Source organism: Saccostrea cucullata, unplaced genomic scaffold (genome assembly GCF_032062105.1).
Source record: "Saccostrea cucullata isolate Sc308-1 unplaced genomic scaffold, CSIRO_AGI_Scuc_v1 ctg105, whole genome shotgun sequence".
NCBI classification, from domain to species: Eukaryota; Metazoa; Mollusca; class Bivalvia; order Ostreida; family Ostreidae; genus Saccostrea; species Saccostrea cuccullata.
In genome coordinates, this window is record NW_026919155.1 from 487,921 (window position 1) to 504,676 (window position 16,756).

A 16,756-nucleotide genomic window follows, 5' to 3' on the forward strand; every position below is an offset into this window, starting at 1 on the left:
CTACTCCTACACTGATCTATGAGTTGAAAGATATGGAGATAACGAACAGTATTCAAGGTCAAAAATCCACAGTGGGATCAGGACCATGGAGGAGTGAGCAAGAAATACATCATAGACTATGACTTACGTGTACATTAAAGTATAACCCTAAACTTAACTGTTAAAATTTTAATTTTGAAAAAAATATTATAAATATCAGCAAATATGGAGACATATTACGATTTTCATAATAGATCTGTGAAATTATGGATGTTATTTCAGTCTAATACAATTCTTCATAGACTCGTGAATGCTTGTACGTGATAGATTGAATGACACCCGAGGAATACCCAATCCAGATCCTGTCGTTCATGTCTTTCGTAATACAGGTAGGAATTTTGTCCTTAGGCCTAGGATCCTTCTGCAACAGAATCCCGTCAAGATCAATCAAATGAAGACTCGGTTCTAATTGGTCGAGAATGACACTCGTCCCGTCACTCAAACAAGCCACGCCTACAAAATTACACTCAAATGAACTGGCATTTGGGTATTGAAATTTCAGGCTGCCATCAGTTTTCAGGCAGATAATGCAAGAATTTTTGTTTTGCTTCTGGTGGATAATGAGGAGTTCGCCGATGGAATTCTGAGTAACGCTGACGGGATTATAGACTGGGGTTTTTAATTCTACTTCTTTTAAAAGTTTCCCATACTTTGGTTCGATTTGATGCCATCGTAATTTTAGCAATTCCTGCATATCTTTTTCAGGTGACTTTTGACCAAGGCAGACGATGATATCATCGAATGACAGAATTCCAACACACAAAGGAGAAAGTGATCCCGTCATCAAAAACACTGTCTTTTCTGCTTCCCTTTTCTTTTGTTTTAGAAAGTTCGGGGATGGCGGCTTATAGAGTTTTATACAATTCTTTGAAATTTTTGAAATAAAAAGATAACCTTTTCTTGATATTACCACTCTTTCTGTAGAGATGTCCGGTGTTTTCATGCGTTCCTCTAACTGGGGGTTTAAGAGTTTATTCTTCACCTCCCACATAGTAGATTTCCCAAGCACCCATTTTATCCCTTCTTCGTTGCAAGCCATGGCAATGATTTCTTCTCCAGGAGAGAATGGCTCGTCACTCTGTGTGATCTCTGTTTTGTTTCTGCCCTGTACGAACGTGCTGCCTATTGCATCCTCTGATGGTGTCCCATCTTCAGAATTGATAGTTATATCCTCATAATGACCTTCGTCGATATTACCAAGCAAGATTTCTAAACTGTTCTTATCATTCCTACTCTCGAAGACGTACTTCGGATGCTTAAAATCTGGCAAAGGCTCACGCTTGATTTCTGATTTGTTTAATGTCATCACTTTGTCATCCAATTTACCGTCTTCCTCGAATTTTCTGACAATTTCCTGAAGATTAGCAAGTTCACTTCTGTCGGATTCCAATACTTTCTCTATCTCTGTTTTCATTGTTTGTTTGGCAGTGTGCAGCTGAGATATTAACTCGTTGTTTTTATCATCCAGTATTTGTTTAAGAGCGTCGGTTCTGTTCTTCACGCTCAGAATTTCTTGCTCAATACTGCAATAGTAAGCATCGCTACTGGCTGCAAGAGTCGCGAGTCTTTTTTCGATTTCTGTAATCTTTTTTTCTTTGACATCTTTAATAAGATCTTCACAGTTTTTCTTCTTTTCTTCGATGAACGTTTTTAATCGAACTTTATGGTGGTCTTTACAATTTGAAATAACACACTCGTCACAGATAGAACGAGAGCACTCTTTGCAGTGAAATCTCACCTCGTCTTCTCCGTGCTCGGAGCAAACGGGAGCCCCCGACATTTTTACTGAGATCGATCGTTATATATGATTGTCTTAAATACGCCCTCAATAATTCTAGTTTCGATTCTGAACATTCTTGTGCAGGCAGGAATGTGAAGCACCTGGCATTAAACCCTATCTTTTTAAAGGCTAGAACAAATAACTTATTCAGGTGTGTAGCCAGGCGTGCGTTTCTATGCACAAATGTCCACATCAATTTTTAAAAGAGAGAGAGAGAGTATATGCAAGAAAATGAGTTTAAAGAATTCTCCTGTCTTTGTAATTTTCAATTTTTACGATATATTAATTTAATATTAATGTAAGCCTGACTTTCAGTCAATTATATGCAAGTGGTCTGTCTAAATCTGTCAACCCCTCTATTTACGGACCTTTTAAACCATACGTACCGGGTATTTCGTCTCTCCAAAAGTCTAAAACTGTTGTCGTGGGTTCGTCATACAACGAAATTGGACAGATCCTTTCTCATTTTGAGTGTTTGTCCACATTATGTACAAAAAACAAAACAGACCTCGAATATGGCTGCGTAATAAAACTCATAGGTGTCGGAACCAGGGCCAATTTTTTTTGCGGATAGACATAATATAGACATTGCGTATTTGGGCGTAGGTTAAGCCCCCCCCCCCCCGCCCCCTTTCAAAAGCACTTGCAGTTTAGATCCAAAAAGAGTAAGTGGTAGTGTTTTAGGGGGGAAAAAGTTTTTGCTTGTCAAGTTTTTTCTTAGGTTGGAATTTTTGTCTCATACACCCCCCCCCTTTCAATTTTTTAAATGCGATCAAGAGAGTCGAATATGCACATCGAAATCATCAAAAATGTACTAACTTCCGGGGCTTCGCTCCCCCTTTCCTAGGCCAAACCGGTGCTTCGCCCTAGACCTCTTTGGGGGAGAGGGGGGGGCTTAAGGCGGCCCAAAACCTACCCACTCGGGCGTCCACATCAAAAGTACCCTGGGTACACCCTGGTCATTCGTTTCACGTAAATCGATAGCCGAAAGGTCGACGATTGATTGAATGTTGTTTAACATCCCTCTCGAGAATTTTTCATTCATGTGAAGACGCCAGCACTTGGCGGTGGAGGGCTACAAATTTTGTCCTTATGCTAGGCACTCAAGGCCATTGAGCAGTGAGGGATCTTATTCGTGCCAGCACCTACTGCAACATGGGACCTCGGTTTATATGGTTTCATCCGAAGGACCGGTCTCCACGTCCCATGTTGAGCAGTGGGATTCGAACTCGCGACATATATAAGGATCAACTCCTAACTTCGCTACTTTAGAGAAGACGCTCTAACCACTGAGCCACGCAGTGATAGCTGGAAGAAAATTGGTGTAGATAAACATGCAACAGAAAAGGGAATGGAATCCATCAAAAATACAAGTTTTTCCGCCCTACGATTAAGCGAATACCTTTTAAAATAAGTTTAATAACAAAATTGTCAGATAATGAGGTGCAAAATCAACAAGAGGCCCATGGGCAACATCGCTCACCTGAGTAACTTGGTGATGCAATTCTTTACCAGATTTCCCCTCTTGTTATACCTATATATACCCCCATACCTCCTCCCTTATCAAGATTTTTTATAATCTAGAGTCTAGCGTCTACACTACCCCAGGATGCTTCCACATAAGTTTCAGCTTGCCTGGCCCACTGGTTCTTGATAAGAAGATTCCTAAAGATTTTTCCTATATATTTTTCCAAAATATTTCTAGAAACAGAATACTTTATAAATTTTTGAGAAGAAGATTTTTAAAGTTTTGTTCTATATATTTATATGTTAAACTTGGATTCCCTATTATGTCCCCGCCCTATCCCCCGGGGGTCATGATTTTGACAATTTAAAATTTACACTACCCCAGGATACTTCCATATAAGTTCCAGAGTTCCTGGCCCACTGGTTCTTGAGAAGAAGATTTTTAAAGATTTGTTCTATATATGAATTGAGTGACAAGGCAGTTTTTCGCAGAGCTATGTATCTGACATGATGCAATTCCTCCATCTGAGGTCTGGATGGAGTGTGGCAGAGTGAGCTGAGGACTGGCAATTGTACTTTGAAATAATCCTGACACAGACACTAACTGTAAATATTTATTATATCATTTTCATGTAAATTGCACATTACACATTCAATGTGTATCATTTCAGTAACAATCAATATGATAAAATTCAAGTACATATATATTTGTAAAATCACAGATTAAATTAAAATACTAAAACAACTAGGCCCTTCCCCTTAATTTCTGTAAAATTAAATCACAATACACAGGCTACCTCTTCTTCTTACTGCTTTTTGGACCCTTTTTCTCATTCTGAAAAAAACAAAAAAATCACACTCAAGTAGATCAGGAAAATCTTTACCAAAATCAATTCATCTTCTTCTGCACTTTAAATTTTATACGCTTTCTCAAATATACAAATTATAAAATATTTCATTAAAAAGGTGAAGCTACAGAAAAGTGATGGATCTCAAAAATCTTCAAACAATGCAAATCTGTAAAGAGGGTATAAAACATGGTCCCCTTGATATTCCAGAGGTGGGATCAGGTGGCTGGGAGGAGAAAGATTCTCCTCTTGACCGGTCACACCCAGGGTGGGCCCTATGCTTTGTTCAGATAGACAGAACATTAGGTAGTCAAATTCAATTTAAAAACAAATATTTACATTTCCAAATAATTTTCTTTAAGATTCTTTGCAAATAGGAAGACTGTTCATTTTCTCATGAACTACCATAGGTGAGCATTAATATCTCCATTGTTACGTAATAATACTGCACCTGATGTCAAAACAATAGTGCAAACTGTTTTGCTTTAAAGATGACAGTTGATTGGCATAAATTTTGTGGCAAATTAACAGAAAAATTATGTAAATATAAGAAATGAATTTATTTTTTGAAAATTAGGTTTGCGCATCGGTTACAGGATACACGAAACGATAGGATACACGCATGATACGAAAGAATACCGTAATTAACAGATAACGCACAATAGGATAAACGCAAAACACGTAAATGAAGCACTGGTTACAGGCAAAGCAGAAAAATAGAACAGCAAAAAATAGAAATAGAACAACAGAAAATAGATCTCTGGAATTGAGACCCCTAGGGTACAATTCTGGACATATAATTTACAAAATCCTGTGTCTAGTTTACATAAGAAGAACAGTTTGCATGTAGAATTTTTGAAAACGGTTTATAAAGAGTTCTAAAATTAAAAAAAAAATAGCCGATTAACAAATACATGTTATAATTTAGCACAATTTGGTGGCAATTTACATTTTATAATATTGATTTTTTTTATTAGTATATGGCGGAATGTTAACTAATCATTTGATTAAAAATTCTTATCTTTTTATAGTTTTAATTATAAAAGTTATCTGGATCAATGTCTTACATGCTTCGTTATTATTTTTTTAAATCAAGATTTTAAATAATTGTGGATATTTGCACAACAGAGGCGAAAACACATTCCTTATATTATCAGACGATTACTTGGGGAAAAAATGAATATTGCATTTCAAAAAGATTAATATCAATCCCATGCTTTTTAAAATTTTTACAGACAGACAGGGGGGGGGGGGGACAGACGGTATACACCGTGGATTACTATCGCAAAATCTTCCTCTAGTGACTCTGACTAATTTAAAATAATCTTATTAATATTTAATTTTGACCCCAAAATCATCCAATTCAATGAATTAAAAAAAAAAGATCAGGGGATCAATCATTTCATTTTCAAAAATAGATTTTTAAATTTGAAGCTGACCATGATATAATTATTATTTTCTTTATTTATATTATTATTAATTATTTAATTTATTAATTATATTGTTTATATATTTATTCTTTTCTTTCCACGCTTTAATATTTCTTTTAATGATGTAAAACTAAGGGATAAAACTTTCTTTTCTCTTTCTCGGTTAAAGTAATCTTATTTTAGTTAACAAAACGAAAAAGAACCTCGGTAGTCAAATTCTGTATTAAAAATAAAAAGCGAGGGTTTCCAAATAACACGATTTTTTAAACACAAAACATGATACACGATAAACCATAGGTGAAACAATCTACACGATAAACGCAAAACACGATAAACAGAAAACACGATAGAAAACGCAAAACATGATAAACAGAAAACACGATACGATAGGATATAATACACACACGATACGATAAGATACACGCACGATACAATAGGATACACGCACGATAGGACACGATAGATTTGTAAAGAATAAGGATGCGGGTACTGTATGAACTACAACGCAACACGTCGGCATATTTATCTTAAAGTGCTAACGCGCTCATGAAATATGCCGACGTGAAGTGTCATAGTTCATAACCTCATGAATCTTCAAAAAATAAATTCTTTTCTTAAAGGCCTTACAATTGTTCAGAAACAAGTCAGCCAAAATACAACCCAAAGATAGGTCATGTTATCAAGGTCATCATAATAACCATAACCTTAACCAAGTTCTTACTTTCAACAAGGTTGTTGAAATTTCCGTAACTTCAACTGAGTAGTACGCCCTGACTTAAAACTTGGTTGTACTCAGGGAATTGAGAAGAAAAAATGCTAACAAATATTTAAAATAACATGTACATGTAGTATACATGTGTACTGAAATGTGGTATCTTGAACATCAAATGTTGAATGCCATAGATTCTCAAAATATAATCAATGTTCCCCTCTGTATTAAGGAATTTATTTTCTTTCCCTTCTTTGATACATATAGTTTTTTTAAGTTCAAGATACCCAGGTTTAACTGTAACTAAAATTACGATACAGACCAACTGACCTTTGATTTGATATAACCATGTTCATCTAAGAGCTGTCTGGCACAGTTATTAATGTGTTTAAATCGATCTGGTCCGAGATGTATTCCTCCGTACCACCGAGTCACCACTACTATCACATTACGGGCATCTACTATCTACAGGATAGAATCAAACACCTCATCTGAGTCTCAAATCAAAAGGTTAATTACATTCCTGATTTAACAATATTTATGATAGTTTACTCTGCTCAATTTCATCATTTTCTACAATCCTTTTGTTAATCATATTGTTTTGCCTAATTAATACATCACAGGTTACCACTCCTATTCAAATACAAACCAATCTTCTGCTCCAAATAAAATACATCAGGCCATCATTAAAAATATTTTTGTTTAATGTACTCTGACCCACATTTTTCAAGGTGGGTAGGTAGGTAAATAGTTTTTTTCTGCATGCATAGAAGTATTGAACAAATTGAAAATGTCATAGAAATTGAAGACTCAAAAATTTATTGATGTTTTCATTATACATTGGATAGCTTTACAAACTTTATTTTTACTGCTACAAAAACTTTCGATTGAAAGCATCCTTTCGAGATAAATTATATACCTTAGCTTTAAAATGAAAATTTCTATTTCTATGGAAATTAATGAAAAAAAAAAGTGCAGAAAAAAATGATTGGGTAGGGGCAGTTTTGACGCACCGGTCAGAGTACATCAAACAAATCATTTTTTATTGTTGGCCTCACAACCTCTTGCTCCTTTTAGAATACAATATAGCATACAAATCCTATGAGAATACAATATAGCCTACTGTTTTTATTAAAATACAACACATCCTATTGATCCTATTAGAATACAACACAGCTTACTCTTTCTGATGATTGGAATACAATTCAACAATATCACCAACTATTTATAACTAATACAATAATGTACATCCTACAGATATTGTCTATAACATTTAACATTACCTGCATCAGGTGTAACATCCTGGACCCTGCTTGAGTTTCCCCATCATCCTCACAGCCTTGGTAAAATACTTCTGAGTGGTCATCTTTACATATCCTGTATGCATATATATTGTGTGTTGCAGAAGCAATCTTTTTACTTTGGTAAAGAGATTTTAGGACTAATTCAACCTAAGAAGAAAAAAAATTAGTGTGATACATGTATTAACTTTTACTTATGCAATAAAAATTCTAATTTATTGCAGCTTAAATTTCCCTTAAAATATAACAAATTCTTAAAATTATTGATATTTACAATGAACTTAATTAGTGCATGGTCTTTTTTAATGATAATGAACCTTGATAACATTAAAAAATTGTACAAATAATTCTACTCAACAAACTGTTAAAAACCTACCTGTTTAGTATGAGATATGGAGGCTATGTGACCTTGAAACACACTCTTTCTGTCCATAAAACTTTCCCCATGGTGAATCTCTGGACAGTTGATTTCTAAAACGTGTGTAATTTACATATCATTTTACTTATCTAAAACACATGTAATTCTAATACAAATCATTTTACAAAGGTCTACTCATGGGTAAACTTGTCTTTAAAACACAAAATTTGTAACAACAAAATTGGTAATTTACAAATCATTTTACAGTGGTCTATACATGTTCATATCTATAAGCTTTTTGTGTCATGTCTAGCTCCTAACTTTAATTCTATTGGGCCTAAAATTATCAATCTTTATGCACACTAGTCACAAGAAAACAAGGAGCTGGCAAAAAATGCTAATAGTAGACGCAACCTATACAATGTTGGCATTAGCTTGATTGTATAGAATGCAGAACTCCATGACTTGAATGAATGCTTGTTATTAAGTGTAATACATGTATTAAATTCACATGTTTCAAATACGCGGATGATCAACATCATCACCCTCTCAGGTTGTGTTAAATTTGTTGGAATCTACCCACCCTCTCAAGTTGTGGTTTAGTGGTTTGTTGGGATCTACCCATCCTCTCTGGTTGTGCTTTATTTGTTGGAATCTACCTACCCTCTCTGGTTGTGTTTCATTTGTTGGGATCTACCCACCCTCTCAGGTTGTGGTTTAGTGGTTTGTTGGGATCTACCCAGCCTCTCAGGTTGTGCTTTATTTGTTGGGATCTACCTACCCTCTCTGGTTGTGGTTTATTTGTTGGGATATACCCACCCTCTCTGGTTGTGCTTTATAAATAGGGATTTGCCCACCCTCTCAGGTTGTGGTTTATTTGTTCGGATCTACCCTCCCTCTCAGGCTGTGCTTTATTTATAAGGGTTTACCCACTCTCTCAGGTTGTGTTTTATTTCTTGGGATCTACCCACCCTCTCAGGTTGTGTTTTATTTCTTGGGATCTACCCACCCTCTCAGGTTGTGTTTTATTTGTTGGGATTTACCTACCCTCTCTGGTTGTGGCTTATTTAGTGGGATCTACCCACCCTTTCTGGTTGTGGTTTAGTGTGAATTACCCACCCTCTCAGGATGTGCTTTATTTGTTAGGATCTACTCACCCTCTCAGGTTGTGATTTATTTATTGGGATCTACACACCCTCTCAGGTTGTTTTTTTTTATTGGAATCTTCCCACCCTCTCAGAATGGGCTTTATTTGTTGCGATCTATTCATCCTCTCAGGTTGTGCTTTATTTGTTGTGATCTACCCAACCTTTCAGGATGTGCTTTATTTGTTGGGATCTACCCACCATTTCTGGTTGTCGTTTAGTGTGAATTACCCACCTTCTCAGGTTGTGCTGTATTTGTTGGAATCTACCCACCCTCTTAAGTTGTGATTTATTTATTTGGATCTACCCACCCTCTCAGGTTGTGTTTTATTTATTGGGATCTTCCCTCCCTCTCAGACAGGCTTTATTTGTTGGGATCTACCCATCTTCCAGGTTGTGCTTTATTTGTTGGGATCTACCCACCCTATCTGGTTGTTAATTAGTGTGAATTACCGACCTTCTCAAGTTTTGCTTTATTTGTTGGGATCTACCCACCCTCTCAAGTTGTGATTTATTTATTGGGATCTTCCCACCCTCTCAGGTTGTGCTTTATTAAGTGAGATCTACCCGACCTCTCAGGTAGTGCTTTATTGGGATCTACCCACCCCCTCAAGTTGTGGTTTATTTGTTGGGATCTACCCATCCTCTCAGGATGTGCTTTATTTGTTGGGATTTACCCACCCTCTCAAGATGTGGTTTATTGGGATCTACCCAACTTCTCAGGAAGTGCTTTTTGTTGGGATTTATCTACTCTCTCAGGATGTGCTTTATTTGTTGGGATCTACCCACCCTCTCAGGATGTGCTTTATTTGTTGGGATTTACCCAACCTCTCAGGATGTGCTTTATTTGTTGGGATCTACCCACCCTCTCTGGGTGTGCTTTATCTGTTGGGATTTAACCACCCTCTCAAGATGTGGTTTACTGGGATCTACCCAACTTCTCAGGATGTGCTTTTTGTTGGGATTTATCTACTCTCTCAGGATGTGCTTTATTTGTTGGGATCTACCCACCCTCTCAGAATGTGCTTTATTTGTTAATATCTATCCACCTTCTCAGGATGTGCTTTATTTGTTTGGATCTACCCATCCTCTCAGGTTGTGCTTTTTTGTTGGGATCTAACCACCCTCTCAGGTTGTGCTTTATTAAGTGGGATCTACCCACCCTCTCAGGTTGTGCTTTATTAAGTGGGATCTACCCACCCTCTCAGGTTGTGGTTTATTGGGATCTACCCACCCTCTCAAGTTGTAGTTTATTAGGATCTACCCAACTTCTCCGGATGTGCTTTTTATTGTTGGGATCTACCTACTCTCTCAGGATGTGCTTTATTTGTTGGGATCTATCAACCCTCTCAGGTTGTGCTTTATTTATTCGGATCTACCCACCCTCTCAGGATGTGCTTTATTTGTTGGGATCTATCAACCCTCTCAGGTTGTGCTTTATTTATTCGGATCTACCCACCCTCTCAGGATGTGCTTTATTTGTTGGGATCTACCCACCTTCTCAGGTTATGATTTATTCATTGGAATCTACCCACCCTCTCAGGTTGTTCTTTATAAAGTGGGATCTACCCATCCTCTCAGGTTGTGCTTAATTAAGTGGGATCAACCCAACCTCTAAGTTTGTGCTTTTTTTCGTGGGATATACCCACCCACTCAGATGGTGCTTTATTTTTTTGGAATCTACCCTCCCTCTCAGGTTGTGCTTTATTTGTTGGGATCTACCCACCCTCTCAAGCTGTGCTTTATTTGTTGGGATCTACCCATCCTATCAGGTTGTGGTTTATTGGGATCTACCCACCCTCTCTGGTTATGGTTTATTTGTTGGGAGCTACCCAGCCTCTCATGTTATGATTTATTTGGATCTACCCACCCTCTTAAGTTGTGGTTTATTGGGATCTACCCAACTTCTCAGGTTGTGCTTTATTTAGTGGGAACTACCCACCCTTTCAGGAAGTGCTTTATTTGTTGGGATCTACCCACCCTCTCAGGATGTGCTTTATTTGTTGGGATCTACCCTTTCTCTCAGGTTGTGCTTTATTTAGTGGGATCTACCCACCCTCTTAGGTTGTGCTTTATTTAGTGGGATCTACCCACTCTCTTAGGTTGTGGTTTAGTGGTTTATTGGGATCTACACACCCTCTCAGGATGTGCTTTATTTGTTGGGATCTACCCACCCTCTCAGGTTGTGCTTTATTTAGTGGGATCTACCCACCCTCTCAGGTTGTGCTTTATAAATAGGGATCTGCCCACTCTCTCAAGCTGTGCTTTATTTGTTGGGATCTACCCACTCTCTCAGGATGTGCTTTATTTGTTGGGATCTACCCACCCTTTCAGGAAGTGCTTTATTTGTTGGGATCTACCCACCCTCTCAGGATGTGCTTTATTTGTTGGGATCTACCCTTTCTCTCAGGTTGTGCTTTATAAATAGGGATCTGCCCACCCTCTCAAGCTGTGCTTTATTTGTTGGGATCTACCCACCCTCTCAGGATGTGCTTAATTTGTTGGGATCTACCCTTTCTCTCAGGTTGTGCTTTATAAATAGGGATCTGCCCACCCTCTCAAGCTGTGCTTTATTTGTTGGGATCTACCCACCCTCTCAGGTTGTGCTTTATTTGTTGGGATCTACCCCCCCCCCCCTCAGGATCTGCTTTTTTTGTTGGAATCTACCCCCCTCTCAGGTTGTGCTTTATAAATAAGGATCTGCCCATCCTCTCAGGTTGTGCTTTATTTGTAGGGATCTGCCCACCCTCTCAGGTTGTGCTTTATTTGTTGGGATCTACCCACCCTCTCAGGTTGTGCTTTATTTGTTGGGATCTACCCACCCTCTCTGATTTCCTCCTGCTCCTCCGTGGGGCACTTGTCGAGTTCTTCCTGTATCTTTGTAAAACTGTACTCAGCACAATCATCTTCCTCGTTTGAAATCTCATCTGTATCATCATGTGAACTCGTTGGACTAACTGCCAATTGCAAAATTAATTATTTTTAATTGATAGATTATGATTGGTATTCTAATAAATCAAACATTGCTTTTCTTATGATATTTTGGAATGTTATATGTACATAGCCGCTGCTTCAGTGTCTTTAAACTTAGTGGTATTTAATGACTGATTAAAAACAAGGGTTTTCATTTTAAAGAAATAAAAGATGATATTCACTGAATGTGAATACTGTAAAAGCACAAATGTTCGTGGGGGATTAAATTTCGTTTATTTCGTTGTCAACAATTATCAACGAAATTAAATCCCACACGAAATTTTATATGACTATATATTGAATAGGCTTACTCTCAAAACAACAAAATTAAAAAATGCCCACGAAACTATTTTTGATGACACATCAAAAAACCCAATTTTATCCCCACAAAAATTTGTGCATCTACAGTATACTGTACATAAAACATTTCTATATTCAATATTTCATGATATTTTTCTGTGTTAAATCTGAAAGAAGTGATGTGTAAAATTTTATTTGAAGTTTGGACGAAATTCACTTACTGTGTTTAATGTACAGGTGAAATTACCAAATTCTATTATTTGTCCATCTATTTTAAGCTCTAAATTTACAGTAAAACTCGGTTATAACGAAGTCACTGGAACCTATAAAATTACTTCACCATATACATAATTTGTTATATATATATAAGGAATTCGTTAAATGTATATAACTCAGGATCCAAGTTAATTCGCTTTATCTGTGGATTCACAATCTCCATGTCCATACTAAACGAGTTTTACTGTATATGAATAAATATGAATTCTAAATTATTCCACGTCAACTTTGTAATCCTAACTAAGTTTGGAAGTTACCTGGATTTTCTTGTCTTACGCCACTTTTCTCCTGCAAATATTCTCGTATTCTTTCAACCCAAAGGAAAATGACACTCTCTCCAATATTTGCACTAAAAATATACATATGTGAATTCTGATTTTAGCTCTCACCTTATCTAGTCAATGACAAAAGGTACAGAAGACAAAGAAAATACATAGTTTGTTCCCTTGTGCGTAGAATGATTCTGTAGAACTATCTAAAAGTTTAAACAGACTTTAAAATAGAAACATTTGCTTTTTAAATAAAAAAAAATCAAACAATACTCAGGTTTTTGATATTTAAAAATTCCAGATTAATCCCATTTTGAACATTCTCTTTCAATGAAAGAAATGTGTGTTTCATAAATATACCAGTATATATCTGCTAATGCATCTTCTAGACTGATTTTTTCCTCTCTTCTTAACCAAGGTGCACTAAAAATAAAAAAAGTTACTTGTAACAGAGAAAAGAAAATTTATTTGCTATATAACTTTTTTAGCCTTTACTGATACATAAGTGCTTTATTAACATTTACTATGTTTATGTCTATACTAAACAGTGCCCAGTTCTGTAATAATTTTAATGTCTGATTGTCATGTATTGATCAGGAGAAAATTATTTGAAATTTTCCACCATCACTGATTGCAAGCTTTTTAATACTGTAAACGTATTTTTTTCCACGGGGTCATAATTCAGCGGAATCTCAATTTCTGTTAAATCCGCGTGTAGAAAATTACACGGATTTCCTAGACTGTCACTTTATGCCTTACACTTATATTGAATACGCTTGGACAAATTTCCGCGAAAAATTTGTGACCGCGTACATAGCTTAAATTAATACCACGCAGAAAAAAGTACTTCTACAGTATCCAATAATATCAAATGAGTAGTGTTATTTGACTTATTTCTGGCCAATTTTTCTCTCTTTTGAAATTTGAAGACATCCTTATTCATTAATTTCTGGTCCCTTTGGTCATTACTGGGTCTTACCTTAATGTGTACTGAGGAGGTGATGTCTTCGGATAATAAGGAGGAAACAAAATCTGAAATATATGTCATTTGAAATTAACGTGTCACAAAACTTCCATCAAAGTAATTTTACTTGTAAAATAAACTGAAGAATGAGTTTTGAATCGCAGTGTTAAAAGCCCCCATCTAAAACTATATCAACTATATCTGCATGTATAGGCCACAAGTTTAGAATGATTTTAGCAGGAAACAAACATGATCTGAAAATTTAAAAGACAATGTACCATAGGACGCCATTTTTTCTATTGTTTTATCCGTGGGTTATCTACACCATAACCCATGGGCGGAGCCTTCATAACCTATAGGCGGAGCCTTGAATTGCATACAAAACAAAACTTTATTTTCAATCTTTGATAAGGTGTCACGTACATACACATTTACAAAATATTGGCAAAAAACAAAAAATGAATTAGGTCTACCAGGTACATCTTTCAAGCAGAAATGATAATATCTTGATTTACAATCCATTTAAAAACTTACGATGAAATTTTCGTGTATGCCACATTCCCAAAAGTACCTTAGTATTCTGACACATAACATGTACAGTGCTTTTGGGCGATATGGCTGGCCATCTTTCTGCGAGCTTCCACAACAAATTTACCTTTAGTTTGGCCTACTTGTTAATGAGTGCAGTTTCGGTTAAATTCTCAAGTTCAGGAATTTCACTTCCGGTACCTAATACACGCGCAGATAGGTAGGCTATTCTTTCAAAGTTTTCACACTTCAACTTGTATTTTTTCTTGCGATTTTACTCTCAGTAGACTTTAGAAGGGTTTCCATATCATCATAAAACTTCCCACATCGATCGTCAGAACGGTCCAACAGCTGTATAACATTCTCGGGTGTAACCGGTTCTTGGGTCAAATGAAAATCCGCTTGAGTAAGAGATAAATCCCCAATACCATCAAAAACATTTACATCTGTGAGCGGGTTTGATCATCAATAGAATTGTCCCACTCAAAATTTTGCGGCAGTTCAAGAAAATTAAGATCCATACTCACTTCATCACGTTAGTCCATTTCGCTTTTTGAATGCAAGTGCGCAAAACGAGCAATAAAATTTAATATACATGAACAATGTATAGCGCGTGCTACTATAACTATGTCAGGTGACAAACCATATAAGGAAATGTTTTTGGAACTTGTACATCATCTCCCTGCCATATTAGGAAATCTGAGAGTGCTATAGTACATGTGACTTACCATATAAGTTTTTAATTGGTTTTCTCCAGATACCCTAAAGAGAGGTTACTTGTAAAGGTAAACTGAAGGCTGCGCCTTCTCGTGACCTTTTAACCTCTCTATAGGGTATCTGGAGAAAACCAATTAAAAACTTATACGGTAACTACTACTTGTACATAACTGACTAAACTAGGCAGAAAAACATACTTGAATCAACTTTAAATGTCATGGATAACTTAATATATTTTAATGTTTCCTATAATTGTTTATCAATTGACTAGAAGTACTAAAGAAAAATAAAAGTGTTCTTTTAAATCAAAACCATTTTTTTGCAGTAACAAACCTCCATCAAAATAATATTTTCCGAATTTTCATCTTTGATTTTTATGCAGTAATTCCGAGATTCACTGTCAATGGTAACCCAGTCGTCCCCATAAATTGCAGATAAGGCTTCAATTTCATCATCCTAAAAATTGTATATACCAGTGAGCATCATAACTGTCTTACAAATACATTAATGATAGCGAGCACAGCGTTCGCGATGCTCGTCACTGTGAGCTCTTAAAGCAATGCCTGTGCGAAGAGAAAATTCGGACTACTGCACATTCATTCGATAGAATTTTTTGACGCAGTAATTAGAACCCACAATGCATCACTTGTTTAAGCTACGTACTCACGAGAATAGCAGAAAAAATTCAACTTAAAGTAAACATGCACTGATTTAATGGATAAATATTGAAGATAAATAGTAATTGAAATGTTCTTCATTTACTTTCAGCACTGTTCAGGTTTCTTTTTGGAAATGTGACTTACATAAGACATCATGTGACGTCAGAGTCTAGACGCACCAAATGTCAAGTGCAGTTTGACGAGCCCGATCTAAATTATTACAAAATAATATCTGCACTCACCATAACGGTCGCACCGTCAACATATTATTTTTAAAAAGCATTAGTTCAGGGATTTTTATTTTATTTCATTCAGACATATCTAGAAAAACACATATCCCACAAAATAAACCCTCTTGAAAATACTGCAGAGTGCATTACAATATACTGTTGATGTCACAATTTGTTCCATAAGGATTTTTAAAAATATAAATCTGGACAAAGTTGATGTTGTTTGATCTACTTTCTCTTTCGTTTCACTTTCTTTGTAAGAACACTGTCGAAAGGAATAGTTTATTTGTTGTTTTTTTTTACTTTTATTATTTACCTGTATTGTTTTATTGTCATCAGCAGACATACTCTACACGACAAAGAGATATTTATAAAAGGATTCGTTCAAAACAACAAAAACTCGGAAACGTTTCCATCTTCTGCATAAAAACACAAATCGGAAATGAAGACCAGCAAGGAAAATCCAAAAATGAATTCGTGATTGAATGTTTCCGCAAAATATATTTCATTTAAAATTCCACTCAATACTTCCTGTTCAATGCATAAAAACACAAATCGGAAATGAAGAATAATTCCACTCAATACTTTTATGTTAAACAAGAATAGCAGCAATATAACACTGTTCAGTTGTTATTGTTAGTGTAAATAGGAATAGCATAAATTAATAGTATTTTTCATTGCGCTGAGCCAGGTTACATGTATTAGGTTCTAATTTTATAAATAATGTTTTACTTCCTGTTCAATCACGCGACCAATGTTTGGA

The 16,756-nt window shown here is 36.0% G+C and overlaps 1 protein-coding gene across 1 annotated transcript; it reads right to left on the minus strand.

The window, feature by feature from the left end:
* Nucleotides 1–3,886: 3,886 nt before the first annotated feature.
* LOC134280775 (protein IMPACT-B-like) lies at nt 3,887–16,465 on the minus strand. The gene is made up of 10 exons (XM_062763234.1): nt 16,310–16,465; nt 15,438–15,560; nt 13,875–13,927; nt 13,256–13,318; nt 12,884–12,975; nt 11,900–12,034; nt 7,951–8,045; nt 7,557–7,724; nt 6,604–6,738; nt 3,887–4,121 (listed from the first exon to the last, which is right to left on the minus strand). The coding sequence occupies exons 1-10, from the start codon at nt 16,337–16,339 to the stop codon at nt 4,080–4,082; spliced, it is 936 nt and encodes a 311-aa protein (XP_062619218.1). The 5' UTR covers nt 16,340–16,465; the 3' UTR covers nt 3,887–4,079.
* Between the last annotated feature and the right edge of the window lie 291 nt (nt 16,466–16,756).

What these genes read in the sequence shown, in the direction of transcription:
- LOC134280775 (XM_062763234.1), bottom strand. Translation starts at nt 16,339, where the DNA reads ATGTCTGCTGATGACAATAAAACAATACAG. An exon ending in CCTCCTCAGTACACATTAAG is followed by an intron (nt 13,319 to 13,874) that starts GTAAGACCCAGT and finishes TTTTATTTTTAG; the next exon opens with TGCACCTTGGTTAAGAAGAG. An exon ending in CGTAAGACAAGAAAATCCAG is followed by an intron (nt 12,035 to 12,883) that starts GTAACTTCCAAA and finishes TGCAATTGGCAG; the next exon opens with TTAGTCCAACGAGTTCACAT.